This window comes from Misgurnus anguillicaudatus, chromosome 16 (assembly GCF_027580225.2).
Source record: "Misgurnus anguillicaudatus chromosome 16, ASM2758022v2, whole genome shotgun sequence".
NCBI classification, from domain to species: domain Eukaryota; kingdom Metazoa; phylum Chordata; class Actinopteri; order Cypriniformes; family Cobitidae; genus Misgurnus; species Misgurnus anguillicaudatus.
Genome location: NC_073352.2, coordinates 16622885 through 16644701, shown reverse-complemented (window position 1 = coordinate 16644701; position 21817 = coordinate 16622885). Strand labels below are relative to the sequence as shown.

The following is a 21817-nucleotide window of genomic DNA, read 5'->3' as shown; positions in this document are numbered from 1 at the left end:
CTCATTGAAAGTGTTCTTAGTGATCTCAAACTGTACACAAACTGTCAAGGCACTGTATTTTCACGCAGTGCATGTACTTTATGGATATTTATTTGGTGTATATGGGTCAAAACACCTGCACCTCCAATACTGGTGGTTTAGGCCTCTTGCTAACATAGACAATGAATAAGACAGAACCCCAGTACCAGTAAGTTTAAACTTTTATCATTGTCAAGAAAATAATGACCAAGTGATTTGTGGTGTGTTGAAAAATGAACACAGAATAAATTTGGTGCTTTTTCCAATAAGAAATGTTGTTTTCACAGCCGTGGTGTGATTGCATCAGAAATGGGTGATAATATCTCCTTCATCCCTTCTTTCCTAATGTGCAAGGGTCTTGGACTTAATTTGGCATATTACATTTTATATGTATTTGATTTTGAGCTAGTATTGTGTTTTGACCCATATACATCGGGACTACATATTAGACTACTATTATATGGGTGATTCTCGCGAAATCCAGATTTAGAAGGTGTCCAGCATCAGATTTTTTAAAAAGCCCTTTAAGCCAATTTTTTGCACATATAAGATTAAGGTCTGAACTTACTAACCATTATTTTTAAAGGAATATTTCCTGAATTATTTACATTTTTTAGATTATCATTATCATAAATTATCATTACCGCAACATATTTCATTAAATATATGCATTTACAAACTCATGTTTCGGTAATGAGAACTAAAAAGTTGTCTAGGTATGACAAAAAAAAATGTCAACTTTATCTGGAAAGAAAAAATAAAAACTGCTTACCTGGTAGCCATCTTGAGTGTCACAGTCAATTATGTCCCTTCCAACTATTTTTTTTAAATGTTAGTTCATTGAGGGCTAAACAATTATTGAAAATTGTTGCGGAGGATGAGAAAAATGGTCTTGGACATATTTATATTCTTTATTATTGTCTCTACATTTACTAATGATCACCAAATACCACATGTTTCTTTACTGTAAATGTTTATAGTATAACATGCAACTGAAGTTTTTTTATTTTTTTTATTTTTTAATTATAAATAATTCCATGTCAAAGAACCCAAATCCAGATATGGACACGTTGCGGTAATGAAAATTTGGTTTGTATGATGTCGTTTGAAATCATGTGCAAAATAGTTAATGAAGAGATTTTTGTAACTGTATGCTTCTTATTTTGATACTCTTACTTTGCATTTAATTTTTAAATCAAAATGTTTCATGACACCCCATGAGTCTAATTTCGCGAGAATCACCCATATAGCCTATTAAGTAATGTGATGATGTCAAAAATACTATTATTAATACTTAATATGCCTTAATTAAAGTGACTACATACCACAAGAAGTTAGAATTAGGGTCAACACCTCCACATTTAAATTTTTCACAGTGTGTAAACCATAATGTAAAATATTTGTATTCAGTCTACAGTATTTCTGTTAGGATAATCCTGCAGTTTAAACACACTAAAATATCCACTCTAAAACAACTAAAACACTCATGACAGACCAATGGTAACAGTACATCGGGCAGTGTACTACACCTTAACCGCATCGTGTCAAGTTTGTAAAAAGGGGCGGGGCCGTTACACCGCAAACAAGAGCGACCCTGTGAACCAGAGGATGCAGGAGCAGACATCCGCTCCACACAACACACATGATGTTTTAGCATCAGTACTCTATCGACGAAGGTGAACTTGGTCGTTTTTGGCCACTTTTGGCGATCGATTGAAAGATGGCGCCGTCGGGTTCGCGCAGCATTGCGTGCTGGAGAGTTTTATACTGGATACCAGTGCTGTTCATCTGTCTGATCGTGGCATGGTCTTACTACGCGTATGTAGTGCAGCTCTGCATAGGTAAGACTACAAACAGCACAGACCAGACAGCTCTTCTGTGGATATACAAGTTGTATTGAAACGTAGACCAAGCAAAGTCAATAGCACCTGGCCTCGACCATGTGTGTATATGCCTGGTTCTGTTACTATGGGATACATCTTAGAAATAGATGTATTAAAAAATGGCATGTTTGTACTGTAGTATTTACTATAGTAAGCTGTCGCAAATTTACTAGATTGTATAGTGTTTTAAACCTTACTGTAGTAGTAAATAAATATTATAGTAAGTGTACCACAGTTTTAATAATAATAGTATATAATAATAATAATAATCTAATAATCATCAAATAAAATTAAAAAAAAATAATAATCAAATATTGTTTTATATTATGGTTATAAGGTGTTGAATGTGTTAAGTCTGCTGTATTAATAAACTTTTAAGCTTTTGTTTTTCTCATTTCATCATGTTTTTTATACAGGTACACTGGCTACTGCAGTGATAAACATACATTCACTACTGTGTAAAGTTTTTTTTGGCATTATAAATCCAACCCTTACACATACAAACTTGATCTGGTGTTGTTGCTATATGATCCATCATCACTGTTACAAATATAGCTTCATTATTTACCGTTTGTGTAGACTGTGGCTCTTATGTGTGTGCAACAACAAGCTTTTGATTGCATCTGTAATCATGTTCCCATAAAGTCTTGTATAAAGAGGCTTTATTGTTCCTTTAAACAGTGGAGGGTCCTTTAAATAGTGATTGTATTTGTACTCCATTAATAGAATCAATTCAAGTATTTGTTGATAAACACTGCCGCTGATCCTACTGGCAGTTTATACCAGTTTATGCTGAACCACAGGCAGTGGGTCTTTATAGGTGTCCCCCAATCTCTTTATTGTATTAAAATTATCTGTAGACGAAATCACTTCAATCATGATGACAGAATGAAAACCATACACTATATAGGACTGAATTCCAAAATTTAATGAATGCAAATATGTTTGCTTGGGTTTCGGTTCCCTTTCTTGTGCTATGGCGGCGCAGCGTCTCGTTCCCTTCTCAGGAAACCAGGGTTGCATACGTAACCTGAGACGTTTTATTTTAGCTAAGATAGCTCATTGCAACAAGCATTTGGCGTGTGTTTATCTCGTGTGCAAGTTTAACAGTCATGCTAATGGAGGCTTATATCAATGATAAGCCTCTGCACAACCTGTGTCATACCGCTAAGACTTGTTAAGGTTGTTATGAATGTTGTGTCTGCTAAACCTTACGTCTCAAAGCTAATCTTGCTGCCAAGCTGTCAAACTTAACCTTACCAATCTGTGCCTGACCTATTTCTAATGTAAAATCACTTGCACTGCATACTGAGTTGAGCAAAGAACACACATTTGACATTTCCAAGATAGCAGTATTAAATTTGACACCATCAGGATAAGACGATGCATACTTATAATAATAATAATTTGTATTATATGTCAAAGTTGCTTTTATATGCTGATATTGATTATAGGCCAATATATCTTACATTGTGTAAGACTTCCGGTGAGCCATTAAAGCTAATGGTAGTCGTTTGGACTGGCTTGTTAATGTTTATTATAAAATCTAGGAAGACCGGCATTATTTGTGCAATTAGGGGTTGCCATAATAGATGGGAGAAATGCAGTAAATCTCTACAAAACATTTGTTTTGACCATAATCCACACACAAAAGAGCTGATTGTGGACGGGGTGCACACGCAACCATAATCTGTATTCACACATCCATCCAGTTAAACCTTTCATAGAAACTGCCAGTAAACAAAAAAAATACAATAATTGTTCAAAAGCAATCAATATTATGCTGATTTAGCTGGTTTATTTATTCTGCTACTATATATTATTACAAAAATGCGATTACAGTACAGAATATATACGACACAAACTGGTTATTAGTTAATGTTTATAATAGTTTTTAAAGGGGACATTTCACAATTTTTAAAATGTAAAATAAATCTTTGGTGTCCTCGGAGTATATATGTGACGTTCTAGTTTAAAATAACCCATAGACAATTTATTATAACATGTTAAAATTGACACTTTATAGGCCTGAGCAAAAATGTGCCATTTTTGGGTGTGTGCTTTTAAATTCAAATGAGCTGATCTCTGCACTAAATGGCAGTGCCATGGTTGGATAGTGCAGATTAAGGGGTGGTATTATCCCCTTCTGACATCACAAGAGGAGTCAAATTTCAATTACCTTTTTTTCACATGCTAGCAGAGGATGGTTTATCAAAACAAAGTTACTGGGTTGATCTTTTTCACATTTTCTAGGTTAATAGGTAGCACCGGGGACCCAATTATAGCACTTAAACATGGAAAAAGTCAGATTTTCATGATATGTCCCCTGTGTTTGCACATACTTTTGTTATGTTTTAAGTGAAAAAGCAAATAATTTCATAAGCTAGTGTGTAAGAAGCGCCGTAATAACATTTTTATAAAACGAAAACAATACTGAATGAATGTAATTGTTTAATATGTTTATTATGGTTTGTTTAAATAACTTACAATGTTTTAAATGAGTAAATTTAAAAAATTGCAGTTTAAAAAAACCCAGGGGGACAGCATTTTAAAAATACGCATGAAAAGGTTAAAAACACAAATTCTTGGTCTATTTCATGTATAAACACACACTGTTTTCTACCGGCCAGCTATTGAAATGGAAGTCTCGCATAAAAAAGGAAAATACATCACATCACTTCCGCATTCGGAAATAAGGTGGATAGAGTAAGAATATTTTAAATAGACTCATGCGTGCCCGTCAGTGTGGACAGAAATCATCTTTTTGTTTGTTCCTACACTGCTTTATTATTTTATTCTTAAAAAACCCAAAAAGAAAACCACAACACAATATGTGAGTCATTGGTATCTCAAATGTTTTTTGAGCACCAGTTGCAGAGATGCATGTACAGGCAGGTGAATTTGGGCATTTGATCAAAAGTCTCCTGCAGTGGGTTCCTGCAACAGCCATGAGAGAAAGTGTGCTGAGAACCATCTGCTACTCACTGACCTTCTATAAATGTACAAGGAGTTACTGAATTAGTGTAGGACACGTTCAATAGGATGATCATGTCCTACTTTCCGAATTCAAATCATGAACCATGACCTATGTTTTTCTCTTTACCTCTGCAGAAACTATAGAGAACATGGGAGAGAAAAGTAAGCCTGCTTTTTCCTACAGTGTGTTACCTTGATGCAACTGGAAAAATATTTTTTTTACATTAATTACATGATCTGGATTTTTTTAATATTTGTTGAAGAAAATCTCAGTGGTATAAGGGTATTCACTGGGCGTGTAATTTAAAAATAATATAAAATATGTTTCTTTTGTATTACAGTAATTTATCTCCTGTTGTACCATATGCTTTTCATCATGTTTATGTGGTCATACTGGCAAACCATCTTCACAAAACCTATGAACCCACTTAAAGAGGTGAGCATAGCTTATTGCAGAACTGTTTTTCTTCATGAAGTGATTTCTTTATTAAGACTTTATGTTATCTAAAATCAGTCAGATGGTCAGTGATGTAAATACCAAAGTCATACAATAATGCCACATTGATCTCTAAATAAACTCAACTCAATTTGAATGTTATAACACAATGTTTCTGGTGACGCCTGGTGTGTTTGCTCACAATGTGTATTTTGTCACTTGGCAGAGTGGTTTGTGTATTATTTGTAAATATACGGTATAACACCCATTAGGGCAAGTTGTTGGTTATGCTTGCTAAAAAACAGCATGTTGGGTTGTAAATTGCATGTGATCCTCACTGTAACTATAGCATCTCACCATAGGCGGTTATTATTTCAAGCAGAGAAGATGAGAAACAAACTGTAATCGAGAAACCACATACGGCTCAGACTGGCAATCAGCCGCGCCGCTCTCAGATGTCTGATGTGGTGTGCCACTTTTCTTGCGAAAAAACATTGAAATGTTTGTGTCTGTTCCTCTCAGTTCCACCTGTCACATCCTGACAAAGAACTATTAGAGCATGAAGATCGCAGAGAATCTCAGCAGGAGATCTTGAGGAGACTCGCAAAGGATTTGCCCATTTATACACGCACAACGTCTGGAGCTGGGCACATGTTAGCACACCCCGATCATACAAACAGGCCAAGCGAACAGGGAAAAATAAATGATTGCCACAGACAGTTACATTTATTTTTTAATCTGAATGTTAACAATCTGTCTTGATACAGCTGTCCGCTACTGTGACCACTGCCTGCTGCTGAAGCCTGATCGATGTCATCATTGCTCAGCCTGTGATAAGTATGACATTGCCTGTTTTAAAAGCACAACACAATCTTAGCTTGTTTTGCAGTTACACTTAAGCTCCTTTTTTTGCCGTCCTGCAGGTGCATTTTAAAGATGGATCACCATTGTCCGTGGTAAGTACCAGCTCAGTAAATGAGGTGCAAAGCAAAAATGAAAAGATTTGTGTTTTTAAAGAAACACGTTTTTCCAAGATTTCTGGGTTTTTGATAAACCAAGAGAATAGATTTTATTTATTGTATCATTTGAGTCATGCACTGCACTTCATTTGGTAACAATAAGTTATTATTAAGTTAATATAAATATTAAGTTATTTACTTTTTTTTTTACTTTGAGTGTATATTTTTAGTAAAGTTTATTGTTTCTTTTCTATGGTACACTACTGGCCCTGGGCACAAATTTTGTTTTCGTGTGTCAGAATGAACAGAATGACAAATGAATTAATGAATGAACATTTAAATTAAGTAGAAATACTATATACACTGTAAAAAGTGAAAGTTGGATCTGCTTAAAATACTTCAAATGGTAACACTTAAAATACTTCTTAAAATTACATTTTAAAATATCTAAGTTTTTAATTTTCTAATTTTATGGAAAAATGTAGAGTGAAACAACTTTAATAAATTAGTTCAATGGGTAAGATCTAAAAATGTAAGCTTTTTCCACTTCATTTTTTTCATTAATGTGAGAAAATGTAAGTTGTATTTTTTTAGATGTTACCAATTGAAGTCATTTTTTAAATTAATCCAACTTTAAATTTTTACAGTGCATATAAATGTGCATTTTTCACTAACTAAAACTTAAGTAATTTTAAAGTTCACACAAAAAAGAATTTATGAAAAAGAATAATATGGAAGTGAATGGGGTCCAAGAACGGTTTGTTTACAAACATTTCTCAAAATATCTTCCTTTGTGTTCATTATAACAACGAAATGTATACAGGTTTGTTACAACATGAGAGTGAGTAAATGATGACAGAATTTTCATTTTCGGGTGAACTATCCCTTTAACTTCAAATTTCAAGAATATGAGGTCCAGTGCACTAAATCCTAAGTTGATTTAACATGAAATAATTTGTAATATTAATTGCTCTGTCAAGCTTCTCCATTAGTTGAGTTCATACACATAATTATATTATAATACAAAAATTCATTACAGCCGAGATGTACACCCCAACATTAAATTTCACATTAAATTAATTACAATGTTGTAATAATGCTAAAAACAAAGTTCTGACTGCTGAGTTAGTACTATATGCTAGTTAATGCTATATGCTAGCATTTAGGCTGAAGTTACAGTTACGTTTTGCAGATCCACTCAGAAACTGTCCATTAACAAACTCCAAACAATTTATTATTCCTCAAATGCTGTATCTTCATCTGATACAGGCTCAAACATTTGGGGCCCTATTTTAATGATCTAAGCGCAGGGTCTAAAGCGTAAAATTATTTGTGCGCCTAGCACACAGTCTAAAAGCGTTGTTCCTATTCTTGTAATGAGTTATAGGTGTGTTTTGGGTGTTACGTGCAGTAAACCAATGAGAGTCTAATCTTTTATCCCTTTTTAAAAGCCTGTTGCGCTCGCGCAATGCCAATTACCTCTTTAGATGGAGAATTTGTAAACTGAAAAACAAAGCGAAGGAAGAAGACGACCAGTTTAAGATTGATATTAAAAAGGTTTGTACTTTAAAACTACTTTATTTGTAACAAACAGGAGATAAAGAATTTACAAACGTGTGGAGAGCGGAAACATTTCAGCACTCAGACAGCGCCGTGAGGGTTTTGAAAAGCATTACTTAAAAAAGGTTCTTATCTCACCATTTACACAGGTCATAGTCATCATATACAATAAATCCGTGGGATAGCATAAAAAAAACATTTGAAAATAAATGCATTATTTGCATTTGTTTAAAGCAAAACATTGAATTACTTACTTAGCTATAGGTGAAGCAGCTCCTTACACATTCTAATATCTTGTAATCAGTCCTTATTTATGTCACCAACAATGCACCTGAACACAGCTCATTTTCAGACCAGCACGCCCATGGGCGCACAAATGGGTGCAAATGCATTTGCTATTTAAACAATGTGACATTGGACATGAAAACAATTGCGCCGGGCTGAAACTAGCAATAAACACTTGCGTCGCACATTGCGCTGCATTACGCCAGGTGTATGATATAGGTCCCAAGGTCTGTTTGCACACACACTGAGAGCTACTGAACTGAACTGCTTTGTGATGTTTGTCATTTGATGTTAAATATTATGTGGTTTCTGTTCCTCTTTCCCTGGTTTCTGTACCTGTTGTTTACATGGATTTTATATTAAAACTCATGGTGCACTTGGATCCGCTGCCTTTGCCTGCATCTATTGTCACCATCATAACAGGTATGTATACATATCTGTACCAGTGTTGGGGGTAACGCATTACAAGTAACGTGCATTACGTAATAATATTACTTTTCTGAAGTAACGAGTAAAGTAACACATTACTTTTTAAATTAATACACATTAATATTTGAGTTACTTTTTAAAAAAAAGTAATGCAAGTTACTTTTTTAGTTTCATTAATTCTACTACTAATTATAATTTAATTCGTTTAACATAATTCGTAAAAATGATGTACGGAATTAAACTAAACGTAGTCACATTATGCACTCTATGCGTACATGCCTGTGTGGGAACCGTTTGAATCAGAAACTGAGATAGCAGGCCAGAGCTCGACATTTTTGTGTAGAAATATGCAATTTCTGAATGCAGAACTTTTTAGTCATAAAAAACACCTGCAAGGCCTGAAAGAGATCAAGCCTCAGCCAAGAAAAAGTAATGCAAAAGTAACTAAAAAGTAACTTAAGTATTACTTTCCATGAAAAGTAACTAAGTAACGCAATTAGTTACTTTTTTGGAAGTAACTTAATATTGTAATGCATTACTTTTAAAAGTAACTTTCCCCAACACTGATCTGTACCAAATGGTACATATTAGGACCTTTTCAAAGGGTACTTCTTTTAATTAATGTGTGTGTCAACTTGATTCTCTACAGAAAAACACAAAAAGTTAATTTTTGAGATGCGTATTCAATATTGTGGAAACAACTCATTTACACTTAAATGTATTGAGACTAATATTGTATGTGTATTTTTTTGACAGGGTGAACAATTGTGTGGGCTTCTCCAACTACAAGTTTTTCATGCTCTTTTTGGCATATTCTCTGTTGTATTGCCTGTTCGTCACTGCCACTGACTTGCAGTATTTCATTCAGTTTTGGACTGTAAGTATGAATCATTAGTCTCAATCTTATATTAGGAAACAGACATCATTTTAATTTGTAGATACTCTATTTTCCTATTAACACTATATAGCAGTGTTGATTGTTGTGTTTTCATCTAAAGTTGCTTTTATTTTGAAAGGTTGATGGTAAAACACATGAGCGTCTAATGGAATATTTGGTAGGACATTAATGATGTGCATGTCGTCCTGTGTATTCCTTATAGATAGCGTTTATAGTTTGTTGCTGTAGTTTGTCACATTAGTGTTAACAGTTCCTTTTAATTCCAAAAGATAAGCAAACAGGCTTATTCATTTCCACAAGACCAGCATAACTGTCATGTTTGCAGTGTACTAACAATGCATCTAATGTGCTTACAACTGAATTCTCACAGAACGGCCTGCCTGACACCCAAGCCAAGTTCCACATTATGTTCCTGTTTTTTGCTGCCTCCACGTTCTCAGTGAGCCTGGCGTTTTTGTTTGCTTATCATTGCTGGCTTGTCTGCAAAAACCGATCCACCTTGGGTGAGTGGGCTGTGCTTTAAATAGCCACATGGGCTATACATTATGAAGGCTCATCAATACGTTGTATCTGTTTTATACAAATGATCTTCTCTCCACATTATCTGATGAAATCAGACTCGTATCTGTAGATGATTCAGATCTGGAGCAGGTGGTGTTTAGGGTTATATGTGATTGTGCCTCCTGCCCTTAGTGGCAAATCCTCAAGGGAAATGTAACTGTGCCAACATTTACTCTTCTAGGAAAGCATAAGGCACACAAATTAAATTGTCAACAATTTATCCGAACATCTTGCAAACCCTAATAAGTTTATATGGTCAAATAAATACATTTCAAAAATTGGCTTCAAAGACATTTTTGCTTATAAATGATTAATATGTTTAGTACTATTTTGGGTAGCAACTTAATCTCCAAGATCAGTTGAAAACCGCTGACATTGAAATCGACATTTTTCTTCAAACATCTGTCCTGTCAGAGGCTTTCCGAGCACCTGCATTTCAACATGGACCAGACAAGAATGGCTTCAATTTGGGAATAAACAAAAACTTTCGCCAAGTGTTTGGAGATGAAAAGAAATACTGGCTGCTACCTGTTTTTTCAAGGTAGAAACCATTACAGTGTTCAGTTTGAGTGAAAAAATGATTTATATTAACACATTGTGTATTTTTGCAGTCTGGGCGATGGCTGTTCGTTCGCCAAGTGTCCGGTGAACCCAGATCCAGAGCAACCCTCCTTGTTCCCAGTTCACAACCCTTCAGTCAAAGGGTACACAGCTAATATTATTGAACAAAATGTTTTATTTTATACACACAAAGCTATCATAGGAGAACGTTTTTTTAACCATGTTTAAATGGACACTCCACTTTTTTTGAAAATATGCTAACTTTCCAGCTCCCCCAGAGTGAAACATTTGATTCTTGCCGTTTTGGGGTCCATTCGGCTGATCTCCGGATCTGGTGGTCCCACTTTTGGCATGGCTTGGCGTGGTCCATTGAATCTGATTGGACCATTGGCATTACGCTAACAAGTAACCAAAGAGTTGCGATTATTTTTCCTATTTAAAACTTGACTCTTCTGTAGTTACATTGTCTACTAAGACCGACGGAAAATTAAAAGTTGCGATTTTCTAGGCAGATATGGCTAGGAACTATACTCTCATTCTGGCGTAATAATCAAGGACTTTGCTGCTGTAACATGGCTGGAGAAGGAGCAATTATATTATGCAGCACCTGAAAATTGTCCTCTGCTATTGAAAGTAACCAAGGGGACTACTTTTGGGTAGTGTGTAATATCACTACGCCTCCTGCTGCAGCCATGTTACAGCAGCAAAGTCCTTGATTATTACGCCAGAATGAGAGTATAGTTCCTAGCCATATCTGCCTAGAAAATCGCAACTTTTAATTTTCTGTCGGTCTTAGTACACGATGTAACTACAGAAGAGTCAAGTTTTAAATAGGAAAAATAATCGCAACTCTTTGGTTATTTGTTAGTGTAATGCTAATGGTCTAATCAGATTCAATGGATTATGCTAAGCTATGCTAAAAGTGGGACCACCAGATCTGGAGATTAGCTGAATGTATTCCAAAACAATAAAAATCTAATATTTAACTCTAGGGGAGCTGGAAAATTAGTATATTTAAAAAAAAGTGGAATGTCTCTTTAATATTGAACAATAAACTAGTGATGTTTCTTAACATTTTCTATACACAGAACTCAAATTCATTGCATTTTCTGTTATTTTTTGATTAACAGGATATATCAGCCATGACTATTGGCTGATTTATAGCTTTTATCAACCAATACTGATTATTGGCCGATATATCGGTGCATCTCTACTTTAAATGATAAGCAGAACTTTCCATTCTTGCCTTTTTCATTCTCATAGTGCCACAGAACCTCAGCAGTTTCCTCCACAAATTTTACGAGAATCTCAGAACCAACTGCTCAGTAATGGACAGTCAGAGGACAGAGACAAGATTGGTGAGTTGGCTCTGAAGCTGTGACGGCTTCAGATCTGGCCCAGATCAGATCTCCAACCCACTTCCCCTCCGCTTTCCTGTCTGTTCACGTCAGGCAAAAAGCTCATATCAGATCTGAAACTACATTTGTTTTTCTTCATGTTTTAGACTAGATTTTGTCGGTGCTGTTGTCATGACAACACTAGTTTCTTTCAACAGGTACAAGCAACCCAGCCTTGACTATTGAGAAGGAAACTTAGGAACACGTGAAATGCTGCAAAAGGTTTGGATATTCACATTCATATTTATGCATTCGGCAGATGCTTTTATCCAAAACCACTTATAGTGCATTACAAGGTATACATTTTTATCAGTATGTGTGTTCACTGGGTTCAAACTTAATGCTCTACCACTGAGCAATAGAGGATATAGCTCAATATATATTGCAATACATACATGTAACAACACTGTAGCAGTAAGCAGTAAGGATAGTTGCAACCAAAAAGTGTTACAATATGATAATAAATGAGGGGTTGTTTCAACTCATGGTTGGGTAAAATAAGGACAAACCCAACTGTTGGTTGGTCGGGCACACGTTAGGAGGAGTGCGCAAGAGTTTACAGGTGGGGTGCGGGATCCGATATGCTTTGAGCTCAAATAAAGATGGATAAAACATTCCACTAATAATTGTATAATTTTTTTAAAATCATATACTTATAGTTATTTTACTTTCGCTTGCTTCTTCTTAACTAACTTGTCAACATAACGAAAATCAAAAGGAAAGATGAATGTAGAAGATTGGGGGGGTTCAGATTTTTGTACACATGTAGGGGGCCCAAAGTAACCACTGATCTAGAAAATGTATACACGATGTAAATTTCATTCAATCATGAGTTAAAAGAATCCAGTTAATTTAAACCATTGGTTGGAATTATTCATATTTAACCTAACCATGGTTTAAAACGACTTGGATTTTTTGAGTTTATTGTAACATTTCTTTATATAGCATCCTTTCTCTAAATTGGCTTGTTCTCTTCAGTGTCTACTTGATCCTTTTTTTATACTGTATTGTTTTACATGTATATATGAATTTATTGTTTCTTTCAACAATTAACAAAATCTAGAGTCTATGGCATAAATGCTTCTCTTGTGTTTATTCTCTCGGTTTCTGCAGGAGTTTCTTGCTGGTGATGTCTGGTGTAAGTGAAGCAGTGATGATCATCACTGTAAGATTAAGCTGCTATGCACAGACCACTGCCCATTAACTCTCAACCCGATGAAGCATAAGCTTTCACGAAAGCAAACTGTGCAGGGCTAAGCTGTGTATATACATGAAGGGTGCTGTGTCTTCCATGCACACTGTATGGTTGGGATATCTTACATAACGTGCCTAAACATACTGCAGCAGTGGCTGAATATTCGGTAAACATTACCGTGGACTTTCATGTTAAAAATATTTAAGTTTGTATGGTAAATATTGCTTAAGTGATGTAATTGGTGCTAAAGAAGGTGATACGTAAACATTTATGCATGCTTTCTGACGGTAGCGGTTTGTAATGTTTAACATGTAAAGGCTCAAGTGGTATAACACAGTATTACACCACTTTTCATCCTTGAGTTTTTGAAAGGCAGACATATTTGTTCATTTACTATATTTTACAGATACGTTTATATTTCATGACAAGAATATGTTTTGCTTATACAGTTTGAGGGTCTCATTTATAAGTATGGATCTAAGCCACCCAGAGTTTAGCAAAAAGGTCACACACAGGCTATGTTCACACTGCAGGCTGAAACGACCCAATTCCGATTTTTTTGTCCCATATGCGACCTGTATCTGATCTTTTCATGACAGTCTGAATGACACAGATCCGATCTTTTCAAGTGTGACCCAGGCCACTTGGGTATGTGGTCCTGAATCCGATACGTATCCGATCTTTTGAAATGCGACCTCTGTCTGAACGGCCAGGCCACATGTATCTGACCCGTACGTCATTGATACGCTACAAACGCCATAATTCTGCATTGAAGTAGGCGGGAACGAGAAGATAAACAACAACCGTGGCGGACGATGCTGCGGAGACCAGTCAATGGAAGGGAAGCGAGGTCATAGATTTAATTAATAGGCCAAAAACCTTGCTCTCCTCCTTCTTTTTAATTTTCTTCTTAAAACGAGAAGATTGTAATTGTGCTGGCTCCGTTGGGAAAATAACTTTAAAGCTCCGCTGTTGACTACACTGTTGTTGACATCCATGTTTAACGTTAGCTACTTCCGCAAACAACGAGTGACGTCGTTGACAGTTGAGAACTCTTCTGCGCATGCGGGTCACTTCTGGGTCATTTCACGTTCACACAGGAGATCACAAAAGGTCGCATTTAATTGGAAATGTGAACGGCCTTGCAAAAAAAATCGGAATTGAGCATTAAGCCCTGCAGTGTGAACGTAGCCTCAGTGACAAAATTATTGATGCACTGCAAATCAGTTTCATTGTTGCTAGTTCAAAGGATGAAACCATTACAGGAAGTTGAATTTTACATATTCGGTGGATGCTTTAATTCAAAGCAATATATCTAGCATTTTAGATTTAGAACATTTTATCAGGATGTGTGATCTATTTTGAACCCGCAACCTTGACATTGCTAATCTCGTGCAATTTTAGCACTGGACTGTCCAAGGATATTTACACAAAAACTGTTTTTCAAAACACAAATATTCATTTTACACTTTAAACAGGACTTCAAGTGGTGCATTATTTTAAATTCTTGCTATTGAGTCAAGTATGTCATGTTGATGTTTAGTGTTAACTCTCATGTCTATAAACTATTAAACTGCAGTAATTGAACATTATTTAAATGTCAGTATAGCAGTTCACGCATAACCCCGTATGCACAATAAATGCAAAATTGAAATGTTTTTTTTTTTAATGATCACATCTAAGGGCTCTATTAAAATACTTGCATGTAGATGTGCTTGATTGTATCAGTGTAAACAAAACCTCAAAAATGCCAAAAGTTATTATTGTGCTGTTATTGTCCGTTTCGAAGTTTGTAAGGAAATGTGTTGTAAAGGTTAACATGCCACACCACAAACTGTGATACATTTCTACTTCTGCTCTCTGATTTTGTGCATCTATACCAGCCGACTGTAGAAAATGCGGTTCTTACATGAGTACATGACATTTTGACTGTTTATGTTGGTAGCTTTATCTGTTTTTATGTATAACATTATATGTGTACGCTTGGATGAATGTTATTAATCTGTGAGAGAAATAAACATATTTTTATGAAATGCTACAGGGTTGTTTTGGTATTGTTCTTATAAGAATATTAAAGCAAACCTTAATACAGCAAAGTCTAAACAGATTTTGAATATGTTAGAAAAATCACAGGTTTTTATTTTCAAAGGCCTAAAAACAGTCAGTCTTTATATTGCATAACATCAGCCATGGATCCTGTACATGTTAAGATGATAGACAAGAGGGCAGAAAGATTATCATCCACAAAACAGACTTTTAACAAAAAGATGAGCTGTGTTCATGCGATTCAGATATCTATAAAAGCTCTGATTAGTTAACACAGCATTTATTCAAATGTATTTGGGTACATGCAGCAGATCTAGGCAACACAGAATTGTAAAGCAATACAATACAAATAAACGGAAAAGGAGAAAACCAAAAACCAGCACAAAATGTGCACCATTCAAAAACCAGGACTACAAGTAAAACTACTTCCACTGATACGGAGTACTCGAGTTGGCTAAGATTTATTAAGAGGCGTTAATTCTTAAATGAATAAAAGGCTTTGATCTTTTTTTTAATACTAAAACACTACAAAACCTTGAAATCTTTTCTTTAAAAATGAAAATGTAAAGACAATCTTGATATATAGAAGTTTGAGGTGACCTCAGTTCACTTAAATAGTGGCAGTTACATCATCACTCTTCATTTACTTATGTGGTAAAATCTGTGCTAACCCAACGTAAAGGGTAAAATCAGTGCGAGCCTTCACTTTACAATTAAGTGCCTGTATTTACCTGTGTCTGTGAGATCCTTCATCTTTCTCAATCTATTGCAAACGGTTAGATATCAGTACTCCTCTGATCAGGGAACGACAGTTCTTGTAGACTGGTGTACTTGGTTTTGATGAACTTCGTAACAGTACACGAGAAAAAATAATGTAATAAATTAACGATAAAAAAAGAACATAAAATGTAGCTTAATATTAAGGCCAAGCTGTGTGGGGAAACTAAAACACCAAATGGTTCCTCTTCTTTAACCATAAAACATGAACGTTGTGTGAAAAAATTGAAACCAGAGAAGGCAACAAAGGGAAACGTTTTTTTTTTCTGTTGGATGGGAGCTTTAAAGTGCAAATTCCTATCAGATATCTCATCTCAAAGAAAAACCAATGTTTTAAGCCCTGTATATGAGGTTCTTTATGGTGAGGGATTCTTGTTGTGTCATGACTGCTGCTTATTGGCCTCCTCCTCGTAGGCATTTCCGGTGCCATTCTGGACATAGGATGAGCCTGAACCCAGTCCATACAAGTGACCACAATACTTAGCATCATCAATGTGATCCTCGAAAAACATCTGCAATGAGAGAAGGACATAATACAAAATTAAGCTAAGTTAGTTTCTGCCATGATAAGCTATGTATTTAGCTGGTCTGTGCTGCTTGAACAGTACTGAGTGATCAATGTCACAGTGTCACAATGTTTAAACTTTTCAGAAAAATTTGCCAAAAATGGCTTCCTTGCTTTCTTATCTCTGAATATTAAACGCTTAGATGATCAGTTGGTATCATACCTCTCTCATCTTGAAGAATGCCATTCCTGTGAGTAATGAGTCAGATCCTGCCTGATGCTGAGGTCCGATTCTCTCCAGATCAAGTTGCTCAGCCACTTCCTGCAGACCTCCCTGTACAGCACGTTAAAAATCAGACACTGATAAAACTGCTGTACATTATATGCAGCTTCCTATTTTTCTTTTCATGAATTTACATTTCTTTTGGTGTGTAACAAGTGTGTATTCGTACATGTTAACAATCTGCAAAGTTACAAATCCCAAAGTCTACGATGATGCGAGTTATCGTCTTCAAATGAAATCTCTTTTCTTGGACTACAATGAACAAAAGGAGTTGATTCCGTAACAAGTTGACTCGATGCTCATTATCATAATTCCGCCAACTTCTGACTCATAGCCTGTAGTAGTCTATGTTTTCATATTTAAAGAATTTGTTGAATATTCAAACCATGATTCAAACACAACTTTTGAGCAGAGCAGAGTAGCGCTTGTGTATTGTTGTTTTTTTTACGATCACAAATGCAGACATGGTTTTATGTTTTAGTATCAATACCTTGTCAATCTGTTACATTCTGCTCAAGCCGCGCTGGCAAAGTTGATCGATCAGCTTGGTCATCTGCATTTTCTGGATCAGATTCGGGCTCGTATTGATAAGGTAGTAAAGATGTTTTTACATTACATCTGCATGCAGTTTATGATAAACTCATTGATCACGCTACAACCAAATTCTTTTGCAATGACGACTCCTTTAAACGCTGTTGATTGGACGCGTTGACGCGCATCTGGAGGTCTCGCGGCGCGAATGAGGCGTTTAGCACGGTAGACGCGATTATGCCTCATTCGCGCGTCTAGTTTATGGAAAATTTGTTGAAATTTTTTTACTTTGGCGGAAAAATGTGCCGCGTTAACAAATCAGGAGCTTGCTCTAGTAGTGACGTGTTTACAGGAAGAGAGCGGAGTCACAGATGCCCCTCCCATGATGCGAATTTCCCTGATGCTTTCACGCGCGAATGAAGCGAGAAAACTCAAAATGTTCAAGCGGCAACTAGACGCGAATTTAAAACCCACGGTAATAAAACTAAGATCTAGTCCTGGATTAGATAATCCCTGTCCGGGAAACCACCACATCAGGTTTTTATGTCCTATTGACTGAGACAGTGCATTCAAATTTGAGTCAAGTATTGTACCATAATTTTGGGGAGTTTAGGTTGAGGGAGACAGATTTATTTCTTTTAAATATAGTAAGAAACATCACATTTCCGTCACACGGTTAAGGTATTCAGCCAATCACAACCATAGACTGTAAAAAATATGGACTTAGTGTCCGTGACATCACCCATAGGTTTGTGAAAAGCTTTTTTGAAGCCAATAGTAGGCGGTGCCTGCCAGCGCCATCTTGGTCGCGCGTCACCACAAATCACTTGCGGATAACCGAAAATTGCGGAAACCATGGCCACCTAGTTTGACGGTAAACACTTAATATAAGGCTTAATATAATTTAAATGGATGAGTAACACAAAAATTCACCACCCTCACAGTTGTCATAGCTATAAAGACCTTAAACACTGTTTGAAACAGGCTGTTATTTCCTGCTGGGAATTGACTCCCTTTTGAAGCCACTCTAGTGGCCAGTCGATGAATTGCAGTTTAATGGCGCTTTTCCATTGCATAGTACCCCACGGTTTAGTTTAGTTTGGCTCGGGTCAGCTCACTTTGGCGTGGTTAGCTTTTCCATCGAGTTTAGTATCACTTCGTAGTGGGAGGGATTATAGGCGTGTCGTTATATTTGCGCTGCCTTCTGCGAGCGTGAGAGCGTCGTTGTACATTCCCATATGTTTATTTATTCCTCAGTCCGCCACAAAATTAAAATTGGCCTTTGTCTCACATGACAGTTTCTGTTCAAACACCCGTGGTGTCAGCCAACGCCGTTCCGCTGAGCCTCATTTAAGTTGCATTTAAGCATATAATGCTGATGTGCTCGTTGCGAATGTGCCGCCACAAACTGCAAGTCTGGAAAAACTTGCAGTTGCAGGTGTCCCTGATTCTCAACCTGCGGATGTTTTTCATCGCTAAAAAGGAGTTTGGAAACTTATAGCAGAGCACAGATGACAACATGTTTACTCGAGACAGCGCAAGCTAGCACTAAGCTTAAGCTAATCTTATACATTATAATGATGACGCTGGTAGTGACGATTCTCTCAGACCAATCAGTAATATCTACTGTGTTTTTGCGTCAAGTTTGTTATCAGCTCGGGTTGCTCGGAACTTCAACCGAGGTGGTACGAAAAAAGTATCGGGTATCACCCAATGGAAAAGCTCCCAAAAGTAAGCTGACCCCACCCAAACTAAACCAAACCAAACCGTGGGGTACTAAGCAATGGAAAAGCGCCATAAGTCACCTTCATATTGGCTTCATCAGAGAGATCGGAAGGTCGACCCTCGATCACAACGCATAGCTCACTCGCACTATGAGCTTTTTACAAATTTACACGTTTCAGAATGGTGGGGCATAGAGGAGCAACAATAATGCATGGTATGTGAAAGATAATCCACGTAAACACATTGCATTACACCAAATACACAAAATAACATTCTTTTTAACAACGCCATAGGGACTCTTTAAGAACACAGTCTCATGCACAACTACATAAAAGTTTTCCAAAATCATACCTTCAGGTTTTTACAGCTCTTCATGAGGTATTTCACGTCATAGATGATAGGGAAAAATAACCGAAGAACCTCAAAGAAGTCGACTTCTTCCTCCGGCAATTTCGAATTGGACAGAATTTTAATCAGGTACCCGAAGTCATAGCCACTGTTTTGAACAAGAGACAAAATTAAACAGGATGAAACAGTACTTAATTTTCAGAATATGTTTAGTTATTTTCTATAAGTAAATTTGGCATGACTTTAATTTAAGAAAACATTATGGCTTGAATCTTAACGAAATAAACACTGAATTCATTTGTAATGGGTATTTAGGAATTGGGTGGTTGGTGTTTATATATAAATTAATCTAATATCCCTGGTATTCATTTCATCATGTGTATTTAGTGTAAAATTACCTATGAAATGAGAGCCACTTGACCCCCTCACAAAGCACCACACCTGAGGTCATAAGTAGTTCGGCAAAGCACAGCGTCTCAATACCATCCTCCTCATGCTTCTTAAACTGGATACCTGATGAAGTGAGAAGCTCGATAGAATCCTGTGCATACATGTCTTCCCTGCAAAAGACAGTACCTCTGGTCCAACGTCTAGTTTTCACTGAGGGTTACGGCTACACCTGAAGTAACCTTGTCTTTCACGTCAACAGAGTATAGTTTCTTGCCTCTTTAAGTACAAACGGCAATGCTTACGTGAGGTTAAATTTGAAGTTAAACTGCCACGTTGACGTCCCTGGCGGGTATTCACCCTGTTCGTTCATAAACGTAAGGCCAAGCTGGATGATCTTTAACAGGTCAACATTACATCGCAGCAGCTGGTACTGGTAATCTGCATTGCTTCTAAACTCTCCTATCGGTCTGGCAACTACACCTGGAAACTCTGTGTCCTACGAATACACAAAAACATGCATTATATAGAAGTTTTATGTCTCCCGTAGGATGTGAACAAGAATTAGCGATTCAAACTCACCATTGCGATGTAGCTGTATTTTCGGATCACCTGCCGGATCCTCTTAAGCTCCTCTTCAAGGTTGCTGGCCCAAACCTCACATATTCGTTGGCTATGATCCACAGTGGCTGCGGGCATAGTTTCACTCTCAGGCGCACGGCATCAAAACCCACAAAAACGCTCCCCAGGGGATATTTTGTATGAAATAATTGTCACTTGCTTCCTCTTTTTACCTGCAACAACAAAGATGACATGCACACTATCAGGAGCTGATTTAAATGTAATTCAATTACTTTATTGTTCGTTTACAATATACAGTGTAATGATGGATGACAAATGTGGGTGCATGCAAAAAAATTAGAATAAAATATAAATACATGCATACAGGTAATGTACAAGTAATATACACATACACACAAAAATACTTGTGTCATCCGCCATGGTCTGGCTAATTCACTTAACTAAATCATTATTTGTGTGTTTATTTTCCTTAAACTAGACGTCAGATGATCCTGGTCAATACAAATGTAACAATTAGGAACTGCTTCCAGCTATTCTAGTGTCCACATATGTTTACTCGTTTACTATTATTGCTTCGTTGCGGAATTAAACTGACACTGCTTCAGACCTATTCAGCCCACACAAATACTTAAAACCAAGAGTGACTTAACATTACAACAAGTGCCAGCTGAGACAAAGTGGTCGCAAGCTAACTGTACCAGAATTCACTCCTATAGTAGCAAAGTAGGTGGGAGTCTGATCGCGTGCCACATTCATTTTGAATATATCTGCAGGTTAACGAATGTTTAAAATCTAACGTTATATATGTTGTGGAAAAATGTACGAATCATTTGTTCTAAGTTAAGTCAGGTTAGCAGCACCAGCTAGTACAACATCTGCTAAACGACTAAACAACCACGAAAATATGCTGAAATCAGGTATCGGATGCTTGTGCAAATAATCTATTTTGTAAAATGTGAGTGTTTATTTGTGTAAGTGGCTAGCGTGCTAGCAATTAGCCTAGCCTAGCCACAAAAGTTTGTCCTGTTATCATGAAAAAAGTTGACTTTTTCTCTCACGACTTACCTTTCCTCAAACAAGGTAGTTACACTTAAAGCGTATACTGCTTCTGTAATACACAATCACCTTGTTTAGAAAAGACTGGGACCTTGCTATTTATTTTAATATATAGTTTTATTGGGCTAATAGCGATATCAACAACCAGCTGCCGCTTCTGAAACTACATCACTGCGCTTTACCGTGACGTCACGACACCACGATTCGTGACATTTGAACTCCGCGTGGGTCAAAACGAAAGGCGTTTTCGACTTCTTGCGAGGCTGCGCAGACCGACCGGTTTATGACATCAAAGTGCCGCGAGAAAAACACGTATAAAACAACGTTCAAATAGCTCTCGCGGTACTTGATGTCATAAACGGACAAGTATGTGCAGTGCCACATGATGCGAACATGCCTAAAGAGAAATGTAGTACTCA

General features: G+C 36.6%; 2 protein-coding genes across 2 annotated transcripts; one reads left to right on the top strand and one right to left on the bottom strand.

Moving 5' to 3' along the window:
• Nucleotides 1-1523: 1523 nt before the first annotated feature.
• zdhhc2 (zDHHC palmitoyltransferase 2) lies at nucleotides 1524-15196 on the top strand. The gene is made up of 13 exons (XM_073854184.1): nucleotides 1524-1859; nucleotides 5013-5039; nucleotides 5219-5313; nucleotides 5836-5954; nucleotides 6079-6150; nucleotides 6237-6269; nucleotides 9303-9423; nucleotides 9815-9947; nucleotides 10420-10546; nucleotides 10617-10709; nucleotides 11830-11924; nucleotides 12122-12185; nucleotides 13077-15196. The coding sequence occupies exons 1-12, from the start codon at nucleotides 1739-1741 to the stop codon at nucleotides 12160-12162; spliced, it is 1077 nt and encodes a 358-aa protein (XP_073710285.1). The 5' UTR covers nucleotides 1524-1738; the 3' UTR covers nucleotides 12163-12185; nucleotides 13077-15196.
• Nucleotides 15197-15265: 69 nt separating this feature from the next.
• Nucleotides 15266-21589, bottom strand: cnot7 (CCR4-NOT transcription complex, subunit 7). Its single transcript, XM_055177445.2, has 7 exons — nucleotides 21408-21589; nucleotides 20343-20554; nucleotides 20066-20259; nucleotides 19772-19933; nucleotides 19377-19521; nucleotides 16710-16820; nucleotides 15266-16493 (listed from the first exon to the last, which is right to left on the bottom strand). Exons 2-7 carry the CDS (start codon nucleotides 20457-20459, stop codon nucleotides 16362-16364), a joined length of 861 nt encoding a protein of 286 aa, XP_055033420.1. The 5' UTR covers nucleotides 20460-20554; nucleotides 21408-21589; the 3' UTR covers nucleotides 15266-16361.
• Nucleotides 21590-21817: the final 228 nt, after the last annotated feature.